The sequence below is a fragment of the Echinops telfairi genome, unplaced genomic scaffold, assembly GCF_000313985.2.
Source record: "Echinops telfairi isolate 266 unplaced genomic scaffold, ASM31398v2 ScPeMD7_7458;HRSCAF=8496, whole genome shotgun sequence".
Classification (NCBI taxonomy): domain Eukaryota; kingdom Metazoa; phylum Chordata; class Mammalia; order Afrosoricida; family Tenrecidae; genus Echinops; species Echinops telfairi.
Window position 1 is genome coordinate 4,615,611 of NW_022111358.1, and position 17,798 is coordinate 4,633,408.

General features: G+C 54.6%; 1 protein-coding gene across 5 annotated transcripts in view; it reads left to right on the forward strand.

The window, feature by feature from the left end:
• The window catches only part of MYO18A (myosin XVIIIA), a 96,590-nt gene extending 85,357 nt beyond the window's left edge, over positions 1–11,233 (forward strand). For all 5 annotated transcript variants that reach the window (XM_045299579.1, XM_030888226.2, XM_030888227.2 and 2 more), the window contains 2 exons: positions 3,004–3,126; positions 9,782–11,233. In XM_045299579.1, coding sequence (XP_045155514.1) covers positions 3,004–3,126; positions 9,782–9,926 — 268 coding nt within the window. In that variant the 3' untranslated portion in view covers positions 9,927–11,233. The remainder of the gene's footprint in view (positions 1–3,003; positions 3,127–9,781) is intronic.
• The last annotated feature ends 6,565 nt before the right edge of the window (positions 11,234–17,798 follow it).

Here is a 17,798-nt window from a genome sequence, read left to right on the forward strand (position 1 = left end):
CCCTGGTGCTTGTGTTGGTGCTGCCTGTCCGATGTCCGGAAGCCCCACACATCGGCCCCCTCCCTGCTATTTCTACCTGGGTGGGTCCTGGACCGTGGGTGCAGTTATGTGGAGGGGTCCTCCACACCGGCGGCAGGATGATCCTCTGTCCAGTTCCACGGCGCTGTTTCTGGAAGGGGTGTTTTTTTGCAGCGTGGCGTGGGCTTCCTCCCCCACTCTCTCCTGCCCGGCAGGCCGCCTCCCCAGGTCAGGATGGGCTGGCGGCAGTGCAAAGGACTCACTGAGAGCTAATGATAAATGTAATAGTGTGTAACAGTGATAGAGGGCCGCTGGAGCCTGGTTGTCACACACAATTAATATCCCCCGCCGTTCTGTCTCCGTTTGTTTGTTCCCCGGCGATTCGGCTCCCAGTTAACTAATAGCACATGAGCCTGGACATAAATTGTATTTGACGGGAGGTTTAATTCCGACCATTTAAAATTTCAACTGCCCCTTGAGCCTGCCTGCCCCTGGAGTTTGTTTACGGGCCTGATTATTTTAGGAGAAGAACCCAAACATCGCCTAGATGCTAGAAACCGGAGGGAGGGCGAGGGCAGACAGGCCAGCTTCCCAACCCATCCGCCACCCGGCTCAGAATGTGAGGAGGAAAATTCATATTCCGCCCCGCGAGGGTCTGTCCCCTGTGTGTTCCAGCCCTGCCATCCTTGGGCGGTAGGAGCTTCGAGGGCTGATAAAATGCGCATTTAAGATCATATTCTAAACCACTGCCAGACACACACACACACACACACACACACACACGCACGCACACACACACGCACACACACCCCACTGCACACACATCAGCCTGCACTCACGCAGGCGCACGGGGGTGGGTGTGCGGGGGGGATGCAGCTCCAGCCGGGTTCCCGCTGATGGCAGAGAGGTGCTGGGGCTCCTTCTGCAGCAGCGCTGGGCCCCAGCAACAGCTCCAAGTTATCGAGCGAGCGTGCTAAGGCGGGCAGAAAAATAATGTTTCGATTTACTTAGAGATACAGTTGTTATTGCCATCACCTTAATGAAGGCAGTAAACAGTGCGGTATTAAGGGAGATTTATACAGAAACGCTTTTAACATGTAGACATAGATTTTGCGGTGCATACAGCACCTCCGTTCTCAAGGCAATCAATATGGTTATGAACGGTGGTGATAAATTACAGGCTCTGAAGCTGGAGAGGGAGGATTTTTGCACGGGTGTATAAATCAGCTGGCATTGGCGTTCCACAGGGCCCGGGCCCCACAGTAAATCTGCCAGGTTTGCAGGGGCATCACTAGGGGTACTGCAGGGGGCGACACTGTGAGAGAAGGTGGTGGGAAGACACCAGAGTGACAACCGATTAGCAGCCACTCAATGGTCATTTATTATTTCTTATAAAAGCACCCTGTTGTTAGTGCTAACCACAAACACATTTTTTCATAAGCCCTGCTTACATTGGCTGCAACGCGACGCCAATGTATGATGTGTTCCAGTCAGGGCTGTCACTCTCACCCACTTACAGTGATGCCTCCACTCGCACAGTGTCGTTAAGGGTTAATTTAAATGTTGCTAGTTGTTTACGTCGCTTCCGTTACCTTTCCATGTGGTGACATAGGGGGATTACGATGTATGAGTAAGAGCACAGAAAACATGACTAAGGATTCTGGATCATCTGGTCCATGGGCAAGGGTGTGTGTGTGTGTGTGTGTGTGTGTGTGTGTGTGTGTGTGTAAACATGACTAAGGATTCTGGATCATCTGGTCTATGGGCAAGGGAGTGTGTGTGTGTGTGTGTGTGTGTGTGTGACACTGGGTGAGGCCAATCCTAGTGATGCAGGCTCGGGTGGGCACAGCCCTTGCATCGGGGGCTCCCTGCTAAACCCCTGTTTGCCCAGGGCATCGGCCTTGTCTGTGTCATAATTCTATGTTTGGTGGAAGCTCATAAAATAGGCCTCTTTATTCCATTCCCAAGCTCAGCTCTCTCTCAGTCCCCAGAACAGTCTGGTGGTTTCGTTCGTGTGTGTGTACACTCATGCCTACGTGGCTCTTTATTCAAGAACATAATTCAGGGATGGGGCCGCTCCTGTTGACACAGATGAAAGGAAATTTATATCAAGGAGAAACCCTAGCACATCCCTAGCAGGGGAGCATGGTGAGCAGACATTTTGCAAAATGCAGACACATTTGTGCTCAGAAGCTGTCTCAAAGCCCCAGCTGCTTTGTGAGGGGCTTACCGTGACTCCCGTGGGCTTTCCTGCAAGTGAGAGGGCTCGAGCCAGCGTGGCCCGGAGAAACACAGAAGTGCACAGGCTAGAGGCTGCTGGGGGAGAAGAGGGAACTGCTGGCTGGGAACTTTCCAGGCCTGACTGAGTCTCCTGGGAAGGTTGGAGTCCGAAGCTGTTATTAGACCCCTGGGAAAAGTGGACATCCCTCTTCTTTACCTTTCCTTGCTGCTTAAGGGCTAGGGAAGCCACACAGCCGGGCTGGGACGTGGTCTATTGCCTAGGAATGGCGTGGCCATCGGCTAAAGTGACCTCGAGGTTCAAGCGAACTTGAAGTCAGAATGAGGCTGCCCCATGGTCAGCGGCCCCGCTTTGGCAGTAGAGGCATTGAGAATGGCAGCACATGTAAGAAACAGCAGGTGGACCTCAGGGAGCAGCTCCAGGATCCAGGCCTCATCTTTTTAACGAAGAGTCATTAAGTTACAATGGATGGCTCTCGGGTCGTTCCCTTTGGATTGGTCGACTGAATGTCTTAGATAACTGGGATGGGAAGCCCTTCGTGCTCCTCAGGGTCCTCTTAGTGACCAACACACAGGCTGAGAGTGGGACAGGTGTGCTGTTGGAATGGTGTGTTCCACCTAACCTCTCGTTCTCCTGACTCACCTATGCACATGCCCCATTGCCCCCACTTCCGCTCGCCCTCCCAGGCAGTGAGTGACTACCTCTTGTGTCCACCTTGCCTACCTGTCTGCTTTGCATCTCTACAGTGAAGGGGACTCGGATGTGGACTCGGAGCTGGAGGACAGGGTCGATGGGGTCAAGTCATGGTTGTCCAAAAACAAGGGACCTTCCAAGGCAGCTTCCGATGATGGCAGCTTGAAGAGTTCCAGGTGAGCATGCGGCCTGAAAGCCTTCCTGTGCCAGACGGGCGAGCAGTACCTGATCCTGCCGAGGGGGGCAGGCCACACGCCCTCACACCTGGCACCTGCGTGTGTGTGTGTGTGTGTGTGTGTGTGTGTGTGTGTGTAGGGGGTGGTGGTGGTGCGTACACACTCCTGACAGATGGAATGAGCTCAGGAGTGCGTACACACTCCTGACAAGTGGAATGAGCTCAGGGGGTGGTGGTGGTGCGTACACACTCCTGACAGGTGGAATGAGCTCAGGTGGTTCTGTTGCTTCTCGGGGCCTGCGTCCCCTGTTGTCCCTACGTCACGGTTTCCTTTTAGGCTCAAGGCTTTGCTTTCATCCCCGCTTATTCATTCAGCAAATAGGTATCGAACCACCCAATAATCTGAGTCTTTTGAATCAAGACAGGGAGCACTCTGAACCCCAGAACTCTGGCCAGGGCCCATGCCAGGCCTGGGGGGGAGGGGGGCGCTGAGAACAGCAGCAGCCAAGGCCCCGGGGGTTTCCGATTCTCTGTCACAGCGCCAGACCCATCTCTGCCTTTCCCGGCTCCTCCTCTCATCTTTCCATGCCCGCCCCTGTACTGCACGCCAATGCTCATCCACTGGGGGAACCTCTTCCCTGATTTTCGAGCCTCCTCCATCTTCTAATCACAGGGGCTGCTCCTCCCCATCCTTACATCCTTAGGGTTGTTCCCCTCTTCCCCTCCCTCCACCTCTCCCTCCTTTGATCACCACCACTTCCCTGATAGCATCGCAACGCACAGGCGTGCACACACACACACACACACACACACACACACACACACACGCACGCACTTCCCTCATGACCCATCCCCATCCTCCAGGGCACACCCTTCCCCACCCGCCTCCCAGAGACACTAGGTGGTAGGCTGGGAAGAAAAAGCCCTCTCCCACTGGCTCCCCAACTCTCCCGAGAACCCCATCCTCAAATCCAGCCCCTCACCACCAGCACAGAGTGGGTCCCTGCTTTAATTGGTTCGGTACTTTGGACCACCCAGCGTTTTGTTCTTGCAGATAACGCTGCCTTCCCCACCCCGCCTCGCTGTTCACCGCGGCGTGGCACGAGGCTCCAGGTAGTTGACAATGAAATAAATTGAACTAAACGTTTTAGAAGGGGAAAAGTGATGAAATAGAACAATAGTCTAATTTACATGACATTCTCCATGAAGCTATTTTCACTGACGCAAATTATTTTGCTTCATTTCCTCTAAAGCTCTTACCTCCACTTCGCCTGGCCTGCTTTCCCTCCCTCCTCCTGTGTCTTGATTCTCCAGGTTTAACCGTGTCCCCTCTCTCTCCCCCACACCTCTCTCTCTGCACCCCTCCACTCACCCCGGGCCTCTCCGGTCAGAACGTCCCTCCCTGCCCTCTCCAAGGAGGGCAAGGGGCCGGAGGAGAGGCCGGCCTCGGGGCTGAGCTCCCTGAGCTATCGGAAACGGCTCACCCTGAAGGACTCCATCGGGGGTGCGGGCGACCAGGACTCGCTTTTCTCCACCCTGAGTGAGCGCCCGGCCTCCCCGGAGAGGCCCCCCCGCAGGGCCCGCAGGGGCCCCCCGGAGGAGCCCGGCCCTGGCGCCGAGCAGGCCGAGGAGCTGGCCGAGCGGGGCTCTGTCTTCTCGCGGCCGGGGAGCCGCCTGAGCCGGGGGCTGGAGAAGCGGTGGGGCGCCGACGTGGACGGGGCCTCCACCGTGTCCGCGCCCGTCAGCCGGGCCTCCTCGGCCACGCGCCGCGGCTCCTCCGTGGCCGAAGACGGGGTGCGCTCCTCCCTGAGCTGCTCGCTGTCGGGCTCCCCGAGTTCGCGCCGCCGCAGCACCTCCCGCCTGGACAGCCTGGCCAGCGCCCTCAGCCCGCCCCCGAGCCGCCAGAGCCTCGACTCGCGCCTGTCCCTGGGCCCCAGCTGCCTGGACGCGTGGGACGATGGCGCCAGCGTGGCCTGGAGCGAGGCCCCGTCCCAGGCCAGCCACCCGTCGGCGCTGGCGCGCAGTCGGTCGGTGCCACCGCGGCCCCACCTCTCGGCCTCGGCCCTGGACGAGCCCCTGAGCGCCAGCGCCCAGCCCGGCAGCCGCCGCTCCTACCTGGACCCGGACCTGGAGGCTGCCATCAACGAGGTCTTGAGCTACAAGCCCCTCCCGTTCAAGCGGAGCAGCCTGGAGCCCGACTCGGAGGAGGACGACGACCGGAAGAGCATCCGCAGCGCCCGCAGCGCCCGGCTGGACCCCCCGGAGCGAGCCGCGGGCATCCGCCGCTCGGCCTCCGCCGCCGACGTCTCCCGCTCGCGCAGCGGCCGCAGGAGCCGGAGCAGAAGGAGCAGCTCCAGCTCCAGCTCCAGCTCCAGCTCCGAAGATTCCTCGGAGCCCAGGCGGAGGAAGAACGGGCGCTCTCGAAAGCGCAAGAAGAAGTCCAAGTCCAAATCGAGAAGAAAGCGAGCAGAGGCCCAGTCTGACTCGTCCTCGTCCTCCAGTGGCTCCACTGTCTCCGGCCACAGCCGCTCCAGCGTGAAGAAGGGGCCCGCGCTGGAGAGTGAGGAGGCCGGGGAGCAGCGCAGGCCCTCGCGGAAGGAGGAGAAGAAGCGCAAGAAAGAGGTGGACAGCCTGATGATGCGGTACCTGTACCGGCCAGAGAGCGACTAGCGCTGCAGGTGCCGCCTGGCTTGGAGTGCAGCATGGGGTGTGCCACCCGTGTGAACTAACGTTCCCCTTGTCCCCGCCCACCGCCACCTTAGGTACACACACACGCACACACTTTCACTCCGCTTGGCCAGACAACCAGACAAGGCCTCTTCGAGCCTCCTGGTGCCCTCTGGCGCGCAGGGGCCAGCTCAGTCTAACTCCCTGGTGATGTGAACCACAGCCTCCACCCAAGTCAGGTACCACTCTAGACCCTTGCTTGCCCCACTTGATCCATTTAATCCGCACAGTAATTTCCTAACGAAGGTAGCCCTGTTTTACCAGAGAGGAAGCTGAGACTCAGAGAGGCCAAGTCATTTGCCATCATCACACAGTTGGCCAGCTGGTGGGAGGCCAGTCCTCTCTGGCACTCCTGCCTTTCCCTGCTCCCCTGCACTGCACAGGGTGCATGAGCAGCCTATTTGCCACCGCGTCTGCCAGGCAGCACCCATACTGAAAGCTTCTACCCTGTGACCCTGACAGGCTTGTCCCAGGAAAGGGCTCTTAGTGAACACCCCCTAAGGCCCCTTGCACAATTCTCCTCACCCCTGCAAAGTCACCTTCCTTCCTCCCTCCCTGACGTGGATCTCAAGCCTCAGAGTACCAGGCTCAAGGGGCTGCAGCCCCTGCCCCCAGCACCACACCCTACAGCAGTGCCCGGAGATGCCTGATTTCCCTCTCCTCCCTCCCACCTGAAGCCCACGCGTGGGTGTTACCTCGTTTCTGCTCAGCTTATCAAGTTTTAATGAATAGAAATTAGCAGCTGCTGAGTGACAGCCCCTCCTGACTCTCCTGCCTCCCCCAGCTCCTCTCCCTGTTGGGGAGGAGGGTAGATCCAGCAGTCAGGTCCTTTGTGCCCACACTCCCCCGTCCCCCCCAGGAGCAAAGCCAAGCCTGACTCACTGGATCCCTGTTGTTGCTGTTCCCCTGGTGGGCGGTGACATTTCGCATCACCCTGGGTGCTCGGAGCTGTTTTCAGCAGGGTACACTCGCAGGGCAAGCTTGCTGCTACCCAGGAGCTGTGACCCCAGCAGGCAGCCCCCGGGGTGAAGCCCCATATTTCCTAGACACATGGACTAACACACCTGTCGCATGCCTGTGGCCCTCCTGTGTGGCAGGGCCGCCGAAGAAATGCACTGACCTGGCTAGGCGACGCCCAAAGAGCATGTGGCTTTGTGGAGGGGAGCCCGGGGGATGTGACTGTTACCTGGAGCCATTGAGAGATGGATGATGGGAGGGGGTAAGGATGTGGAATGGGTGGGGAGTCTGGGGTAACTTGAACCTAAGGTCCTCAGCCTTGCTCAGTCCCTGCCCCTGTGTGGCAGATGGTTTCGAAGGGTGCTTTGGGAGAAGCAGGCAGCATCTCAGTGGCACCACAAAGCCGTTGTCACCAAAGGGAGAAAAGGCAGGCTTCATAATGTTGTGTCTGCCCTCTCCGCCTCACCCTCGCCCCGGCAGGACTCCTTCAAGGAGAAAGTCTGGAGGGAGGAGCGAGGGCGGTTTTGAAGGCAGAGAGGGGCCAGGCCTCACTAAGCGGATCCTAGTGGTTGACTGGCAGATTCAGATCTCTGATACCCTGAATCCACTGTCCCCTTTGACGGCAGCCAGCAAGAACAAACCCACCAGCCTGTTCCTTCCACTAGCCACCTGGGCACCGTTCCTCTTGACCATGAGGAAAGCAGGGGTGGGTCTGAAACCCCGTGCACTGCCATCTCCGAGGACTGCATTCACTGTTGGCAGAGTGGGCGCCAAGCCAGGCCCCAGCTGCCCAATGTGGAGTCGGAGAGGGAGGCCCCAGTTGGCATTGGCCACTTTGGGCTGGAGACACTACCAAGGGTGGGGGCGGGGGACAGAGGCAATAGCACTTAACTTCCCATCTGGTGATGGGGACGGACGAGAATTCCGAGGCAAACCGAGAAGGCAGCATCCGTGGCAAAGGCCCGGAGAGGGGGCTGCTCCCCCCTCCCCGGGCTCTCCCAGCGGGAATTAGCTTATGTACCAAATTGTTTGTGACAGTACTGAGCAGGAGACATTGGCTTGTGGGGAGGAAAGCTTTTTAAACAATTTGGATAAAATGTTCTGATTGCCAGTCCAGACTCTGGCAGGGGAGCCGGGGAGTGGGGAGGGGGTTGCTGCAGTGGTCAGTAGTAACCGCTAAGGGGACTGGCTACAGACCATCCCACATAGAATTCAGCAGTTGGGGATGGGGTGTGGATCTAGTGGATCCACAGAGCAGGGATGGGAGAAGTACGGAGTTTACCACCTCTGCAGAGTCTCCATGTGACAAGATGGAAATTTATCCAGGTGTGTCTACCTGACAAGCACTAGAATGTGGTCCTGTATGCCTCCTCCCTCTCCCGCAGCAGAGGGCACAAAGAGCACAGGGCCTCCGTGGGTAGACACAGGGCTGGCCCTGGCCCTGTTGTTCAGGCAGTTGCCTCATTTGCATCTGGAGCCCAGCCCTGGCATCTGCCTCACACACCCCACCCTCCAACCTCATCGCCACATACAGTGTCACTCCACTGTGTCTCCACAAAGCTAGCCGGTCCTCTGCAGACCTGTGGCCCTGGGAACCTAGGGATCCCATCTAAAACATGAAAATAAAGCCAGGCTCCCATTCATTTTGAATTCAAACCACCGAGAAGCTAAAAGAACCCCAATATTTTTCCCCCAGTGGCACAATCCTTATTGAGCTTTATAATTTTGTCCCTGAGACACCCCAGAGTTCCTAAGTGCCTTCGGCCCATCAAAATAAGACTCATTTGTGTTCAGTCTAGTTTATATTAAATGTGTTTTGTGCTATTCTGATTCCTTTAAAAATGGTAATTCATTCATGAGAAATACGATAACTATTAACCAGACTGCCCCATTCCTGAGTCATTTTGCATAATTGAACATGTATTCTATCAGGCTTTTCCTTCCCCCAAGAGGGGGAGAGAGAGGAGTCCATCTTTACACAACCCCTGGGCACTGGTCCAGCCCAGTGGGGAGGCGACAAAGACAGCTTCAGGCTCGCTCTTAGGCTCTCCCTGAGTCACTTAATCCAGAAGCAAGGTGGAGTTGTCAAAAGGCTCTGAGATCTGAGTCCCAGGTTCCAATCCCAGGTGACGAGTGGAGAGCGGAGAGCGTGCCTAGGACAGTGCCTCAGTACACAGGGTCCCATCCTCCAGAGCCACAGCTGCTCGCTTCTCTCACGGACCCACTTGGCCCTTTCTTGCAAAACCTCCTCTTTGGGCTTAGAGAAACTCTTGAAAGGGCCGCTAAACAAAAGAGCCCCCGGGATGCTGACATTGGGCAAGGGTAAGTCCTAAGCAACCGGGGGGTGGTCAGATTCCCACTTGGCAGAGTGGAGGCGCTCTAGCACTCAGAAGCAGGACTGTCTGTTCCTGGGTGCACAGGCAGGGCTGCAGCTCCAGGGCCCCAGCTCGAGGACAGGCAAGGGTGGAAGTAGCACCATGCTGGGCTGGGCTTGTCCCCATTTGTGTTGCACTAATACAAAACCAGGCCATTGTCGTCAAGTGGATTCCAACTGGCAGCCACCCTGTACAGCTGCCTCGTTGAGCTTCCAAGCCTGGGAATCTTTCTGGGGGAAGACTGCCACACCTTTCTCCAGGTGCTTAACCGAGTGCTTAACCACTGTGCCACCAGGACCCTATTGAAATACTAGTGGACTTGAATGGCTGAGGCGAGAAGGGCAGGGGCCTTCGATGGCTCTAAGGTTTGGGGAAAGAAGGGAGAGGGTGAAGGGAGCTAGAAGGTCGTGTCCTTGTTTGATACTGTGGTCCCACTCCATGGAGGAGCCCGCACTTCTCCTCCTCTTGCAGAAGGTGTTATCTGGAGGCTTCAAGAAGCTGGTGAAGACTCGGAGGGTGGGTTTTGTGCAAAGAAAGGCCTTGGTGCTGAGGGCCAGGGGACAGTCCCTCCATGACCTCATTCTTCTCTCTCTGCAGCCCCACCAGCTACTGGAAGCCCCTTGCCCCTGACCGGTCAGACGATGAGCATGACCCTCTCAACAGCACCTCCAGACCCCGAGACTCCCACAACTATCTGAGCGACAGTGACACAGAGGCCAGGCCGATGGAGAGCAACGCATAGTCCAGGGGAGTGGCCCCCAGCCCCTCCTGCCCAGGCCTGCTGCCGCCAGGGCACCTCTCCCAGGAAATGGAAGGCAACAGGTCTCCCCCACCGGACTGCGGATCTGCATGGGGGACACCCAGCCCTCTTCTGTCAGGGGAACTTTCCAGGCTCTGCGTGTCTGGCATCTCCACGTGGATGAGGTGGGGGAGAGAGGAGTTTCTGAAAGGAGAACATTCCGTTCCACCCTGCCCCCCAAATGCCTCACTCTCGGCTGCCACCCCGGGCCACCTTGGGCAATGGCAGGTGGCTTGGCATTGCATGGAGCCAGCAAGTTGACCCCCATCTCAGCTCCCTACTCAGGGACAGGTGCACAGATTGCCTCCTGGGACATTCTGGGTTGCTGGGTGTATGCGGAGGAGCTGGAGAGGGCACGGCAATCCGTTCCCAGGTTTGGGCTGAGGGCTTTCTCTTCTCAGTGCCTGCTGTCTTTTTACTGTTTAAATTCCCAACCTCTTCATCACAACTGCGTTGAGAGTGGGAGGGGGCTGGGGGGCAGTGGGGCCCCGGGAATGACTGGGGGATCACGTCTGTCCCGACTCTCCGGAAAGTTTACCGTTCTCTGTAGAGCTGAGGATGTTGGTGAGCAGAGCCGGGCCCAGATTCTTAAGCGTCAGCATGGGGAGGGGATCTCAGGTGCTTCTGGGTTTGGGATGGATGAGCCTACACAGACTGGGGGGCATGTGTACCATCTGGAACTCCCAGGCCCTCCCCACCCCTCTGTGTCTCCTGTTGTATTAAGTGCAATGACCTATTTAAGATAAATTCCACTAACGCCAATTCGAGGCTTATCCACTCCCCCCCTCCCTCCACCTCTGTCCAAGCTGCCTGGACCATTAAACCTGAGATCAGGGAAGGCTTTGGACTGAGGGCTTGTGATCAGAAGAGAGAAAAGTGAAGACAGAAGGTTTGGTCAGTTCTGATGTGTATTAGACAGCAAGTCCTCAATCTGTGTCCCGAACCTGTCATTTGTCATCTTCCAGTCCTCTAGCCCACCCATACACACACACACACACACACACACACACACACACACACACACACACGCACGCACTCACCCCAGATGTGACAACATGCGGTCTGAAGGTCCCAGCTCCCACCCCAAAAGGTTATCCCACCAACACCACCAGGCTTGGGGGCCCCAGGGCAGTGCCTGGTGCTGCGCCCATCTGCTGTCCCCACCGCCCTCTCTCCTGCAATTGGTTTGTATTCATTGGGCTGTGCTCTCTCTTCCCTGATGTATGGAAATAAATGTCCTTTTCCTTCTGGTTGTGTCCATTGTCCTGCTCCTTCAAGCTGAGTAAAGGACGGTCTGGTCAGCAGGGGACTCAGAATGCCTGTTCCCGTGTCAGATCAGTGCCACTCTAAGTCGTCAACTTGAGGGCAGGTCTTTGGGGGATCATGGTGGGATGAGCAGATTGGTCAAGGAAGACACATCCATCTTTTCTTCTGAAGGCCTCTGGGCTATCATTGGGCTTGGCAGAGCTGTCCGGGCCAGAGCCCCACGCAGCCACCACACTGGACTTAACCAGGATCAGATGTGGGAACGTGGAGTTTCCTCTGATTGTTAAGGTTCACCAGTTACAGAGAGTCTGTCTTCTCTTCACATTTTTGTTTACAGAGCCAACTGCTGCGCGTCAGAAAGTTGATTTATTTTTCCCCTTTAACTTTTGTCTTATCTTTTGTTCTTCTCTACAAATAATTGCTAGTGCATTTAGCAAGAGTTTGGGGTTTTTACATTTTTTTCCTGTGAATTGGGTGAAGGTTTACAAAGCAGATCGGTTTTCTATTCAACGATTCGTACATCTTTTGCTTCAAGTCATTGTTTACGATCCCCACAATGTTCTATCACTTATCCCACTTCCCCGTGTTTCCCATCGCCACTCCTCCTTTCCAAACCCTTCCGAAGTAGAGAGACCGCGAAAGCGGGAAAGGCCTTTAAGGAGATGATTGACAGCGTGGCTGCAGCCGTGGGCTCAGGCACAGGAGCAATGGTGAGGGTGGCGCAGGACCGGGCAGTGCTTTCTTTTGTTGTGCAGAGAGAGGGTCGCTGTGGGTCGGAACCGACTCAATAGAACCTGACAACAACAACCCTTCTAAGCTTTGTCTTTGGGTAAATGCTGCCCCCCCCCCTTTTTTTAATCATTTTATTGGGGGCTCATACAACTCTTATCACAATCCATCCATCCATCCATCCATTGTGTCAGGCACATTTGTGCATTTGTTGCCATCATCATTCTCAAAACATTTGCTTTCTACTTGAGCCCTTGGAATCAGTACCTCATTTTCCCCCTCCCGTCCCCCTCCCCCTCCCTCATGAACCCTTGATATTTTATAAATTATTATTTTGTCTTATCTTACACTGTCCAATGTCTCCCTTCACCCACTTTTCTGTTGTCCATCCCCCAGGGAGGAGGTTATATGTAGCTCCTTGTAATTGGTTCCCCCTTTCTACCCCACCTTCCCTCCACCCTGATATCGCCATTCTCACCACTGGTCCTGAAGGGATCATCTGTCCTGGATTCCCTATGTTTTCAGTTCCTATCTGTACCAGTGTACATCTTCTGGTCTAGTCGGATCATGATAGTGGGGAGGTGGGGAAGCATTAAAGAACTAGAGGAAAGTTGTATGTTTCATCGGTGCTACACTGCACCCTGACTGGCTTGTCTCCTCCCCATGAACCTTCTGTAAGGTGATGTCCATCTGCCTACAGATGGGTTTTGGGTCCCCAATCTGTACTCCCCCTCATTCACAATGATATGATTTTTTTGTTCTTTGATGCCTGATACCTGATCCTATGGACACCTAGTGATCACACAGGCTGGTGTGCTTCTTCCATGTGGACTTTGTTGCTTCTGAGCTAGATGGCCACTTGCTTACCGTCAAGCCTTTAAGACCCCAGATGCTATATCTTTTGATAGCCATGCACCATCAGCTTTCTTCACATTTGCTTAATGCTGCCCTTTTTATCTCAATGGTTGATGATAGAAAGTTGTTTTTGTTGTTGTTGTTTTAAGTCTGTTGGTCATTCTAAAGGTGGCTTTTTAAATTAAAACTCTTTGCTACAACCACTTCCGGACACAGTGCCCCTTAAACAGGCTGGGTTTGAACAGAGGGCTACCCTCCGGTGCCCTCTTCTGTCTCTGCCATCATGCCCCAGCCCATACTTTGTCACCTCACTGGTACCGCAGAGGCAGCTCATGCAGAAGAACAAGACGGCCTTCTCCTCCTCCTCTCCCTTCTGGCATGTGGCCAGTCATCATCCCTGGGTGCATCAAGGGTTCACTCTGCAGCTAGAGGATCAGGCTCCCCAGATTTGGTCAAGTAGCAGGAAAGGGCATCACACAACTCCGGCGCCACGGCTCTGTTGATGGCCATCACCCAAAAAGAGGAAGGAAAAAATTACCCCCAAAGTCAGTGAGGGAGAAGCGTGTGGAGTGTTACCCATCTTAAACTAAGAGGGCTGCACTCTCCACTGCCCTTGGAAGTTGAGCAGAGGAAGTCATGAAAGTGACGTTTTTTGGTTTTGGTTTTAAATGCAGGTTCTTGGTGTTTGGTCCCGTCGCGTCTTTTGCTGATGCTTTCAGATAAGTTGGTTGATTCATTTTCTGTTTTTCCCGGGAACTAGTGTGACACACTCCTTCGCACCTCAGAAGAGAGTCCAGCTCTGTCACCAACACAGACTCGGGCCTCTACTTCACTGCAAAATCCAGCATCAACCTCCCCTAGCCTGGCCTAGAGCAAATGGCTTTGCTCGAGTCGGAAGACTTCCAATATTCATTTCCTCAGCACTCAAGAAATGTTCCCTAACCGCCTGCTGTGGGCTAGGCCCTGTTGTAGGGACTGGGGGTAGGCGTGGTCCCTTCCTTCCTAAAGGGTGTGTTCTAGCAGAGGGATAGAAACACAAGTAGGGACAGCATCTGCTATTGGGTAAGCACTTGGGCTGGGTTGTAGTTGCGGGTAGGTGCCATCGTGTTGGTTCCGACTCACAGCAGAAGGAAACCCTGCCTGGTCCTGCACCAGCCTCACCATTGTTCTTAGCTTTGCGCCCACTGTTGCAGCCACTGCGTCCACCTCTCTCATCAAGTGCCTTGGAGAGAAACAAATCACAGGGTTGGTCCTCCAAAGGGTTCATGGTCAAGGGCTGGAGTCAGGCCACATGGAAACAAGTGCATAAGACAGAAGGACAAAGACGTTGGCATGGACATATTATGGAGGGGAGACATTCTCAATGGGGACAGAACTGGAAAGACTTCTACATGTTGACCTGTGGCTTGAAGAGGGAGTAGAACTACCATAGCTGTTGTTGGGGAGGCATGGGAGAAGAAAGAAGAGCTTAAGCAAAGGCCCGGAGGCAGAGAAAGTCAGTGGTAGGGAACTGCACAGGCGGTATAGGACAGCCTGAAGACATGATGTCACGTGGGCATGGCCTCTTCAGACTATAAGAGAGACCCTGGGGAGGAGAGGGCTCCCTCAGTACCAACTCTCCAGGGGACTCCAGGGACTTCCAGGACCACCCAGGCCTATCTTCATCTCTGTAACTCTGGTCCCAGGTGAAACGACACACACCTGTCCCTGTGCCAGGCTCAAAGCCACCTCATTAGATTGTCTCTCACTGCTTACCTTCAGGACTCCTGGATGAGAGGTGGGGGTGGGGATCGAAGCCCTGGGGAACTCCCCATGGTGCCCAGGCTATATAGAGAGACCATCCTCAAACTGCCTCCTTTTGTCCTTGTGTCCCCTTGGTAAAGAATCCCAGTTGTCCTCCCCGAGTCCCCCGCCCCCACCCTCGTGCACAGACACTTAGCGATTTGCTCCTTAATTGTCCCCCAGCTAGGCTGTGCAGATGCCGCTCTTTAATCTCGCCTGATAAATGAATCGAGCCGCTCCTTTAATCATATGTTCATATCCAAGCCAATTTGAATCAATTTGGCAGGGAACGTGTTGCAAGATGCCATGACTGCCGCTTCCCACCCCCAGGTCCCCACAGCCAGAAGGGCAGCTGTCCTCGCCCTCAGCAAGGATCCCAGGAGGCCCATCCAGGGCTAGGCTCTCCTACCTGAATGGTGGGTGGGACTTTCCAAAGTCATGTCCTTTCATTCTTGCCCTCCAAGTAGGCTCTTGTGAGACTGGAGGGAGATAGAGTCCCAGCGGTCTCAGAAGTGGGAGGGAGGCAGGGAGGGAGGTGAGTCCACAGCCCTCCTTGGTCATTCAATAAAGGGCTCCATTTTCATCCCTGGGGGAAAGGGTTTCCTTAAATCGAACCCTAATCTTTTTTGTTCCCCTCTCATATCCTCTGAGCTAGTTCTCAGGGAACCTGGGACATTTTACCACCTTATATATAGCAACGCATTCCAGACCAGACGATGGTCATTTGTCCTTGCTCAAGACTACTACTGCTGCCACCTCGACTCCTTTCATCTTTCCCTAGGAAGTACGATTTTCGAAATCCCCCAGCCTCGTGGGCAGTCAGGGGCATGCGGGGCAACGCAGCACGTCACGGGGCAACTGCCTTTGCACCTCCATAGCGGACTACCCCAGGGCCCACAGGCAACAGTGATAACGAATGATTCACATCTGCTTAACTGAGTGCAGCTTCTGCCTCTAGGACAAAGGGCTTAATCTCTCAGGCCTCAGTTTACCCCATCAGCCAAGCAAGCTGGTGTTCCCGTAAGAACCTAAATTTGGTTGCTCCTCGCCGGTGCCCGGTGCCAACGGAACACCCTTGTCGCCCTGGGTGAGCAGTCAGGGGGACCATAGGCAGCATTAGAGAGGCCAGGAGACCCACAGGCCGGAGGTGCTGCGTGCATCCCGGGGGGCGGTTTCCAGCCGGGGGGGTCAGAACTTGGCAGACGGCCTCCCATCCCCAGGGAACTGGAAGTCCTTAGCGTCTTCGCACATTCCTCCCCCGGCACTTCTCCCCGCACTTCTTGGGAGCCACGCCCCTTTAAAGGGGCAATGCAAGTGGGCTCCTTTGAGCCGCAGATACTGACGGGCCCATCAAGCACGCCTTTGTAAGGGTCACCGCGTGCGGAAAGTCGGGCTCTTTGCTTCGCCATCCTTCGTGGACGCCTGGAAGCCCCCGAGAAGGTGAGGCTGGCTCAGGTGAAGCGGTGACTAAGGCCGACAAGGCCCAAGAGCGGGAGGCGACAGCTTCCGTTGATTGTGCCCAGCAAGCAGTTAGGTGCTTCGGATCTTTACACCAGCTCCTTTAACCTTGATCACGTCTCCGGGAAGGATCCTTCTCTGGGGCAGAAACCGCCCACCCCTGTGCAAGCAGGGTCCACGGCCAACAGGTGGCCAGACTAGTGACACGGGCGCTCATCTCAAATCCGTGTGCCTGTGTTCGCCGGACTTGACCCGAAAGCCGGGGGGCGGGGCGGGGCTGGGAGCCGACCGCACATTTGTGTTGCTCCTTACAATTTCCAGAGCCTCCCACACACACGAGATTGCATTTGCGCTTCGCACAGCCGGCGCCAACCCTATGAATAACACTTTCGCATGCTCAGAATGCATATTTTAAGCGATTATGCGCTTCGATCTAATTTCATTACAGTACAACGGAACAATTCAGACCATTCTTTGGGATTCTATCTGGGAGGAGAGATTACCAGAGCAATAGCCATTTTGGAGGTAACAAAGATGCTAAATTTGTTTAGGAGAGATTTTCCAGAAGAAGGGGAAAAAAATTGAATCTTCTGTGTGTAAGCTTCAATGATGGGTCACAGACATACAGGAGATTCCCCAAAGGATGTGTGCTTTGCGATTGAAGTCGGTGACATAGATCTCCTAGTGGAATACTTATATGTGCAGATAGAATTTGCTTTAGATATCAAAGGCCAGTTTTGACAGTTTTACTTTTAAAAAAATCAAAAAGGATATTACATTTTTGACACCATCCAGGCAAATTATATTTGAGGTGGCTTAAGAGTCAAAGAGTTTCTACATTTTAATAAATTGTTATATGTTTTGTGCCGCATCGATGATCCGACTAGATTAGAAACAGGAGCAAATGGATTTGAGGAAGAGAGGCCGCTAGGGAATTTGAAATTGGAGAGTAAAGAAGAGGAAAAGCCTAGTAAAAAGGTGAGGCCAGGAACAGCTTTGAAACCACTAAGTCTCAAAAGAACAGGTCAAAGACAGGTTGCCCGGCAAAGACACAATAGTGTGTGATGAAATCGGCTCCAGGACACCTAGTTAAACCTGAGGCTAGGCATGAGGGACAGCTGGCGTCCTTGCTTGAAGGCCACTGTCTGGCCCCCAGGGGACTACTGTCTGTTTTCCAGAGCAAGATGGTGAGTGGCCCTGCCCTAGTGGATGCACATGTCCCCAGACCTGCCTACACTTCTGTGGGGCTAGGTTGTTGTTGTGTTGTTTTTAATTTTAATAAATCATTTTATTGGGGGTTCTTACAGCTCTTATCACAATCCATACATCAATTGTATTGAGCACATTTGTACACATGTTGCCATCATCATTTTCTTTCGACTTGAGCCCTTGTTATCAGATCCTTTCCCCCCTTCCTCCCCCATTCTCCCACCCTCATGAATGCTTGATATATTATTATAAATTTTTTCTTTTCATAGTTTACACTGTTGTCTCCCTTCACCCACCTCTCTCTTGATCGTCCCCCTGTGTGTGGGGGTGTTGTATGTTGATCATTGCAATTGATTCCCCTTTCTTCCCCTTCTCCCCCCACCTCCCCCCTACACTCATGGTATCACTACTCTCATTATTGGTCCTGAGGAGTTTCTGTTCTGGATTCTGTACCAGTGTACATGCTCTGGTCTAGCCAGATTTGTGAGATAGAACTGGGGTCATGATAGTGGGGGG